Raw genomic sequence first — 8,712 nt, 5'->3', positions numbered from 1 at the left:
CTCACCCTGTTATATATGGTTTTAGGAGTGTTCCAAAAGTCCCAACTCTGTCCTCACATCCCGGTAACTTTGGTAAGGAAAATAGGATAGAATTCATATGTTATATGTTTTATATGTTATCTTATGGTTTTTATGTTATGAAATATGTTATGATATGTATGTTTGTAGGCTTGGGCATATGACCCATATGACTAACAAGCCCCAAATAGATTATGGGCATATGACCTGCTTAGCTAGTAGGACCCCACTAATCTAATGGGCATATGACTTGTTTAGTCTATGGGACCCCAAGTAATAATGGCCATTATAGTATGTGTATGATATAAGTGTTATAGTATGTATATGAAATAAGTGTAATGTTATGTTTTTATGTTTCTTATGAAATTTATGTATATGAACTATGTGGTAGATTTTCCTTGTTGGGTATTAGGCTCATTCCTTTTTGTTTATATGTGCAGGGAAATAGCTATAGTGGCGGGTAAGATTCGTGGATGCTTGGGGAATGTGTATCGGTGATGAATGGATTCAAGGAGTCGAGAGTTCGATTTCGAGGATGTAGTCTTTTATTTATGGTTTATGTGTATTTTTCCGCACCTATTTATGTAATCTCTTTTCATTTCAATTAAGATATGTTTTTCTTTTAAAACAATGGGATCTCATATCCTGCTTTGAGTTATGTAAGTTTTAACATTGGTTTTTACAAGTTTTTAATAAAGTATGATCTTTTTCACTTGTAAGTTCTATTAAAGATTAGGGTCTATGTATAGTTTTGTTAATGGTCCAAAGTCTAGAGTAGTTGGGGCATTACAACTACTCACAAAAAATGATGTAATAAACAAGCATGATATTAGCAGCTATATTTAACAAGTGTCATGTATTCCAGTTAACTTTGAAACAGAAAATATAAGTGCTAAACTTCAATATTGTTTTTAAGTTACCAACAGAGCATAAGTCTCTAAAAGAAGAAAATTAACATCAAAAGCATACCTGTAACAGTGACAGATCCCACAAAATTTCAATATTGTCTGGATAGATCCTCAGTGCATTTCTATAGAATTTGATTGCCTCCCTGTATTCTCTATCGGACCGATAAAGAAGACCATAAACATGCCAGCATACATGACTTTTAAGATCATTCTGCAAAGAGACAAAAAAGCCTTAGAGAACTAAAGACCCTACTGATTTTGAAAACAAAATAGAACATTAAAATTTTAGACAACACTCTCACCTTTAATCCTTGCCGAACAAGCTCATATGCTTCAGATTTACGGTCCATGCAATTTAATGTCAACCCCTTCATTGATAAAGTTTCTGACCAATATAAACACAAAGGAAATGTAAGAGAAGTTAATTTTGTTTGAAAATGATTTCAATTAAAACATAAAAATAAAACAGCAAGATGACTGTGTAAATCTTTTTTTTTTTTAAAAAAAAAAGAGATGACTGTGTAAATCTTCAAGAAGCACTGTGGCTCAGCAGCTAAATGTGGATCCTATATAAGCATGAGGTTCATGCATCAGAATGATTCATATAATTTATAACAAAAAAAATGATGAAATTTTCAAGTTCTCCAATATATGAAAAGCAAATAATATATATATATCTATATACATATAGGTGTGTAGACAAGAGCCAATGGATGCGGACAGAGGAAACAAAACTGAATAAAGTGGTCGCTAGATCAACTAATTGTGCAGTACCAAATTACATATTGCATGAAACAGAAAATACCTCCATGGTCAGGAAACTTTTTCAATATAGTGTCCGCAGCCGTCAACCCCTTCTTATACTGTTTTGTCTCATAAGATTTCTGAAAGAAAAATATGAGATTTAATGAACATTTTGGCAAAAAAAAAAAAGGAGATGGTATCAACTGGATTATGTAAATTAAATTTCCTTTTGCCAGTTAAAAAAAATTATGTGATTTACTGCGTGAACCAGCACAAATAGGTAATACAACATAACTATATAGTAAATACACTAGCAGCTTACTGCAGCAGCCATTCTTTATCAATCCTAAATGAATTTGTTCCTGAAATACTAAAGCCATACAAGAATTTGAATTGATATAATACAAACAATCAAGCTCGTTGGACTTTAATATCGTAGCTAAGTTTTCAAACAATTTTAAAATCTGAACTTGAAGTAGAATCAAATGGATAAATATAAAAAAATCGACATTAGCATGATAACGCCACGAGTCTGACTTCATTGTCCTTGTCAGGTTCACTAGAGAGTAGATAATCTAGTTTTGAGTGCACGAAATAAGAAGTACGCTAAAATTTAGAATCTATCTACTACATTACATCAACTACCAAAAATGAAATATAACATTAAAAAATTCTCTATAACCACTACCCAGTTCACATTTCCACTTCTCTATATTCTCCCAGTCAAACACACAATTCTAATAACTAGTCCAATAAAAAAGTTCAAAACTTACGCTTAAATAAGAAGAAGAAAAAAATCACAAATTTGAACATTACGATCCTTCCCCCACTATGCACTTCCGCCGTAATAACCCAAAATTATATTCGATTCGCCAAATAAACCATACCCAATTGATTCAATCATTTATTTTGTAATAAAAGCACAAAAGCGATCATAAATATCAAAACTTTTCCATGTTTGTCAATTCGTCCAGTATTCAAAAAACAAAACAGAAGTGAAACAATCAACAAACTAGAGTCTCTTTATTTCTCATCAATTTTTTTAACTTAAGCCTCAAAAGTTAAATAAAGCTGTAATATAACAAAGATAACTTTCAAGTATAATTTAAACCTCAAAAGTTGCAGATAGTGCTAATCATGAGGTATTGATATTAGAGTGTGTAATGCTCAGATGGACAATTCTTTAAAACCAGAAACATTGAAACAAAGTTGTGTCATGCAACTCATATAAAAATAGAATCACTAAAATTGAACATTTATAGCATAAGAAAGAAAATGAATTGATGATATTGTTCGTGAATAGTTCAGTTATATAAGACAAGAAGACCAAATTCAAACCATAGGCCAATATGTGATTGCAAATGGCTAGGGCCATGTTACTGAGTTGTTATCTTTTTGGATAGTAAAATGTCTTATGATAACAAATGACTCTGTACATGAATATTAATGCTTTCTTTAGTTTCTTCTTCTTTAGACTATAAGTATCTAACCTTAAAATGTTTCTATATCTTGGTTCCCACCATCATTCCAATTACCAAAAGTAAAAAAAAAAAATCAAGCATTCCCATCTACAGCAACAAAATTCTCAGTGATATATTTGAACTCAATTAAACTTTCTCTTGTATATAAATATATATATACACACATTTGTATACCAAGGGCATTGAGCATTAATGATATTGATTTATATGCCTAAAAGAAATTATGTCCTATAGCAAAATAATGTTCTGGCAGAGAAATTAAGCATATAGAAAATAAACCTAAGCCCCTAGAAGTCGCATACTGAAAATGTTAAGTTACTGTCTTTCCATATCTTAGACACCCATATAGTTACATAATCTTCATTCTTTACAGCCATTTGAATCTCCGAACAAGCCATAAATCACCAACCTAAAAGTAGATTTCTTCATTATATTAAAAAATAAAAATAACTAGTCCTACTTGAGAAAATGGATAACTAGAGTAGACCTGTTACTGGACGAGGACACGCAATCCCTGGTACTGCCAGGTATGTCTATCCACTTTTGAATACAGGATCTTTCATATGTCTGCAAAAAGGTTAGACAATTAAAATTAAAATGATTGTCAATATACACATGTTATAATCTGTGAAGGGAGGGGCAAAAAATTATGACAATTGTTGAACAAAAATGATGAGAATAATTATTTATAAAGCAGCTGAAATGAATAACAGATGCTTTTCCAAAAAGCTTTGCTCAACAATAATTGCAACCCTTTAATTTCAGTAGCAACACAGGTCAAACACAAAAAATTGTAATTATGAAAGCAAACCAGTGACAGAAACTCACACAAAACATCATGTGCAGATATCCACCTTTTGGGATCTCGAATAAGCATTTTCCTTACTAAATATTTGGCACCTTTAGAAATACTAGGCCATGGGTTTGTTGAAAAGTCTAGGTCACCATGTAATACTTCTTCAAATATCCCTTGCTCGCTCTCTATTGAAACCAAGGGGAAAGAAAAAAGGTCACAAAATACACATACAGAGACACAAATAGAAACACAAATACTAAATACAATAATGACTAACAAGAAGCATCTTTAAAAATCCTACCAGCCCAAAATGGAGGCACTCCACTTAACACTAAATCACTAAATCTCTCTCCTGCAAATGGGAATTGAAAAATAAAAATAGATTTTTTATTAGCTTCTCATACACTAGAGGGTAAACAAAAACTCATCTAAGCACAAGCTCATGTCCAACTACTCTTCAGAATGGTGCTTGTTAAAAGACTAAAAAATCTTCTAAAGCTAGCTGGGTATTTCTACAATGAAACATTCTTTAATCTCCTCCACCACTATACATAATAAAACATGACATCTCAATTCAAAGTATTACTAAATTAACTACACACAAGAAACATTTGGACAAGATATTTCAGCAATAGTAGCCTCATCAGCAGTAACACATACAGACACATACACATATTTTGAAAATCAAACTACATTTACCATTGTATAGCTCACATATATCATTTTAAAAATTAAACCATTGTCCCAAAATTATCAACATCTGCCAAGTTGATGGTATGGTAGTAATAACCTGATATGCCAGAAATCAAAATCTACTCTCCACAGTCTACACAAGTAGAAAAATAACTGTATTCATATGAGGGATGCTACATTTCACTTTCCTAATTGCCCAAAACAGAAGCCACCACAATATAGAAACTTCCAAAAAAAAAAAAAAAGAACCAAATGTCAAATTGATTGGTCTTTGATATAAACTTGTCTCGAGAGGAATAAGTAAAGGATAGTTACTTCTAAGAAATACCTATGAGGCAGAAAGCTTTCTCACAAATCCATGAAAATATTAATCAGGGTAAGGGAATTGTAAGTCAACCATTTATGATTTTTTTTCTCATTCTTGAGTAATGAGAATATCAATAAAACTCGCATTTTTTAAACTTTAAATCTTACCAGGAATGCATGTAAAACAAAGAATAAAAATTGTTATGATTTTGCTAAAATAATTGGCCATACTCTGAACCTCCTACCTACAATGTGATATCTAAACTTTCTAACCTTATTATGATTTTAATCAAAGAATTAGCTCTTGTGACAATGCGCTTCACCATCAAACCAACTTAAAACAAACAAATTGCATAGGGGAAAGAGCACTAACTCACCAGCCTATCTGTGAAGAATCCAATTAAGCTATGAATGATAGCACTGCCTAGTGGCTTTGAAGCAAGACGTCCAAGAACTTCCGCAAGAAGAAGGGTACCTGAAGATGAGGACATAATCTATGAGATTTTCAGATTAAATTAAATAGATAAAAACTTATGGGAAAGAAGAAAGAAAGTGGTTAACTGCCGGGAATAAATTGAAGCACCTATTGTACAATGCAGATATACCAAGGAAAAATAACAATGCTACTCAAAAAGAAGCACAAACAGAACAGCAGTTTCCAAAACTGTAAGAAGAATGAACTTTTAAAGTTTAGAGTAAAAATTCACTAGTATAGTCTAAACTAAAAGTAGAATCTATGGGGCCATATTTACCAAAATCACTATGCAATACAAAATGTGACCACTATGTTTCCAACTTTGTAATAGTTGTGGAGTGAACACCATTTAAACAAAAATCTAAATCTTTGTTAATTTTTAATGAATTCAACTTCAACTTACCTCTAACTCGAATGACATTATCTGTAGTGGTCAGATACATTTCCATCTCTTTGACCTAAATTACAGAAAACCAGATATAAGAACATAAATCAATTAATTATAGCTGACAAGAAGGTAATTTATTCTTACCAGTGTTTCAATAGTTATCAAGTCATTCTTAACGAGTGAAGTGATAGAATCCAAACTTGCAGCCTGCAGTAACACACAAATAATACAACTGAGTATACTTATCCTTGAATAAAATATATAAAGCACCACGAAGATAAGTATCAAAACGCATAAAGCAATTGCCTCAGCCCTCAATACAATTTTTATTTACTTATTTGTAGGTGAAATCTTACAAGTTAAAGTTGCACGTTAGATTAAGTAATTCTCAATTGTATAAAAATGCTTTGGCATACATCTCAGACTTAAATTGTTATTGAAGATAAAACTGCTTACAGTTTACAGCAAAAAATAAAATAACGAAGATATAAATATTTTTCGAAAGAACTTGGCCTAAATCACTTGCAGAAAAAAAAAAAAAAAAGACGACATTAGTAGCAGAGCCAACATTCCCATCAAAGAAGCAGAGGCAACTAGAAAAATAGAAGTGATCAAATTACTTTCTCAATAAAATTAAAATAAATACTAATCACACAAAATTTAAACCATTATTATCACCAACGGCAACGTTTTGTTTTTACTCCCATCTCAATTAATCAAATAATGTCACATACTAGCCAGAGTTCTGGTTTTTGCATAGTGCTTTTCTCACTTCCACAACAAAGGAATGCACTAATAAGAACAGATGGTAATACAATAACTTCACCCAAAATTAGCGAGAGCAGGGGATGTGAACGCGAACCTGTTGAGTCTGGGAGCGAGACGTGTCAACGTAAGACAGAATGTGCTGAGTCAACTCGCTCGGTTCCGCCATTGTCCATTTCAATGACCTGAACTCGAAAAACCATAGAAAACCGCTTCACAAACTTAAATACAGAATATAAACATATATTTATATGTGAATTTCAAAATTTGGGATGTGAATATGGATACCAACTTGTTTAGAGCAGTTATTGAACTCCAGTGTAATGTCACTGCAAAGCTGTTGATAGGCCAATTCATTTCCCGAAATCATATACTCTGAAAATCCCCTGTATCAAAGAAATCTCTTCTTTAAAAAAAGAAACGAAAAATGAGATGCAGAAAGAAAAAAAAATGGTAAGCGTAGAAGGAAAGAGAAAGGAAAATGGGTATAGAAAATGGGTATAGCACGAAGGAAAATGAGACAGAGAGAGAAAGAGATGAAAATGGGAGTCTACTATACATAATAGGGAAAAGACTTAGGCATTTTTTTTTTCACTTTGCCGCATGTTACTTTATATATATATACTATAATACTTTTTTAAATGTATTATAATGATGTGTTATTGAAATGGGGTTTTGTTGTAGTGATGTCTATGTATTGTTCTGGTGTATATGAAGTCTTGGCAGGCAGAAAATGAGCTGACTTGGTTAATCTATCTATTACTACCCAAGCCGAGTCGTGCTGCCTATTTGTTCGAGGCAAACCCATCCCGAAATCCATGGCTATGTCGTCCCATTTCCATTCTGGAATGCTAAGTGGTTGTAATAAGCCTGCAGGTCACTGATGTTCTGCTTTCACTTGCTGGCATACCAAACATTTAGACACGTACTCCGCTATATCCTTCTTCATTCCAGGCCACTAATACATTTCCTTAAGATCGTGAGTCATCTTGGTCGACCCTGGATGAACTGAGTATGGGGTATTGTGTGCTTCTTCTAAAATCTTCACCTTAATCTCTTGATCATTTGGCACGCATACTCGATCCTTATATCTCAATAACCCATGTCCTGATATTGAAAAATTTGTTGCCTTGCCTTCTTTAACTATATTCTTATGTGCTACTAATGTGTCATCATGCCCTTGCCCAATCCGTATATCTTCTAACAGACTTGACTAGATGGACAAGTTAGCCAGTTTACCAATGACTACTACTATCCCAGCATTGATCAGCTCCTACTGTAGTGGCTTTTCTATTCCAGCTAATGCTGCTAGACTTCCATAATTCTTCCTACTTAGCGCATCAGCAACTATATTTGCCTTTCCCGGGTGGTATAAAATTTCGCAGTCATAATCCTTTACTAGTTCTAACCATTTGCGCTACCTCATGTTGAGCTCCTTTTGCGTGAAAAAATACTTTAGGTTTTTATGGTTCGTATAGATCTCACACCGTTCTCCATAAAGATAATGGCGCCCGATTTTTAATGCAAAGACCACCACTGCCAACTCCATATCGTGTGTTGGATAGCATTGCTCGTACTCCTTCAATTTCCTTGAGGCATAGGCTATCACCTTGTCATTCTGCATCAGCACACAACCCAATCCTTGCTTCAACGCATCACAGTAGACTACAAACTTGTCATTGGGTGCCTGTACATAAAGTACTGGTGCTGAGCATAGCTTATCCTTAAGCAACTGGAAGCTCTCTTCACACTTATTCGTCCAGTGGAACCTTTTCTGCTTCCGGGTCAGGTTGGTAAGTGGAGTGGCTATCTTATAAAAACCCTCTACAAACCTCCGATAATAACCTGCTAGTCCCAGAAAACTTCTTACTTCTGCTGCATTCTTTGGTTTTGGCCAATCCTTCACAGCCTCTACTTTAGATGGGTCTACAGCAATTCTGTCCTTGGATACCTGTGAAAGCCAAAATTCGCACTTCTTGAATTTGGCGTATAGTTGATGCTCCTTTAGCCGCAACAAGATTAACCTTAAATGTTTCTCATTCCTTTGAGTACACCAAGATATCTTCAATGAATACTACGACGAATTTATCCAAGTAGTCCTTAAAGACCCTATTCATTAAGTCCATAAATGCAGCTGG

At 33.6% G+C, this 8,712-nt stretch overlaps 1 protein-coding gene and 1 long non-coding RNA gene across 3 annotated transcripts; both read right to left on the bottom strand.

Annotated features, from left to right (window-relative positions):
* Window positions 1-1,019: 1,019 nt before the first annotated feature.
* On the bottom strand, window positions 1,020-4,126 carry LOC133784227 (uncharacterized). Of its 2 annotated transcripts, XR_009871214.1 has the most exons (5): window positions 3,980-4,126; window positions 3,639-3,718; window positions 3,431-3,560; window positions 1,229-1,311; window positions 1,020-1,137 (listed from the first exon to the last, which is right to left on the bottom strand). It is a non-coding gene; the product is annotated as an uncharacterized LOC133784227 (long non-coding RNA). The 2 variants fall into 2 exon arrangements; XR_009871213.1 differs by having other exon boundaries at window positions 3,431-3,718; window positions 3,980-4,124.
* Window positions 4,127-4,820: 694 nt separating this feature from the next.
* On the bottom strand, window positions 4,821-7,613 carry LOC133785525 (MMS19 nucleotide excision repair protein homolog). Its single transcript, XM_062224753.1, has 6 exons — window positions 6,672-7,613; window positions 5,954-6,016; window positions 5,743-5,879; window positions 5,592-5,610; window positions 5,324-5,440; window positions 4,821-4,865 (listed from the first exon to the last, which is right to left on the bottom strand). Exons 1-6 carry the CDS (start codon window positions 6,741-6,743, stop codon window positions 4,821-4,823), a joined length of 453 nt encoding a protein of 150 aa, XP_062080737.1. The 5' UTR covers window positions 6,744-7,613.
* Between the last annotated feature and the right edge of the window lie 1,099 nt (window positions 7,614-8,712).

The sequence above is a fragment of the Humulus lupulus genome, chromosome 6, assembly GCF_963169125.1.
Source record: "Humulus lupulus chromosome 6, drHumLupu1.1, whole genome shotgun sequence".
In the NCBI taxonomy this organism is placed as follows: Eukaryota; Viridiplantae; Streptophyta; class Magnoliopsida; order Rosales; family Cannabaceae; genus Humulus; species Humulus lupulus.
The sequence above is the reverse complement of the archived record's forward strand: the minus strand, read 5'-3'. Positions and strand labels throughout refer to the sequence as shown.

Coding starts and splice junctions, on each gene's coding strand:
- LOC133785525 (XM_062224753.1), bottom strand. CDS start 6,743: ATGGCGGAACCGAGCGAGTTGACTCAGCACATTCTGTCTTACGTTGAC. Junction 6,017..6,671: donor CTCGCTCCCAGACTCAACAG/GTTCGCGTTCAC, acceptor GTGTTACTGCAG/GCTGCAAGTTTGGATTCTAT. Junction 4,866..5,323: donor GATTCTTCACAGATAGGCTG/GTGAGTTAGTGC, acceptor TTTTTTTGGAAG/TTTCTATATTGTGGTGGCTT.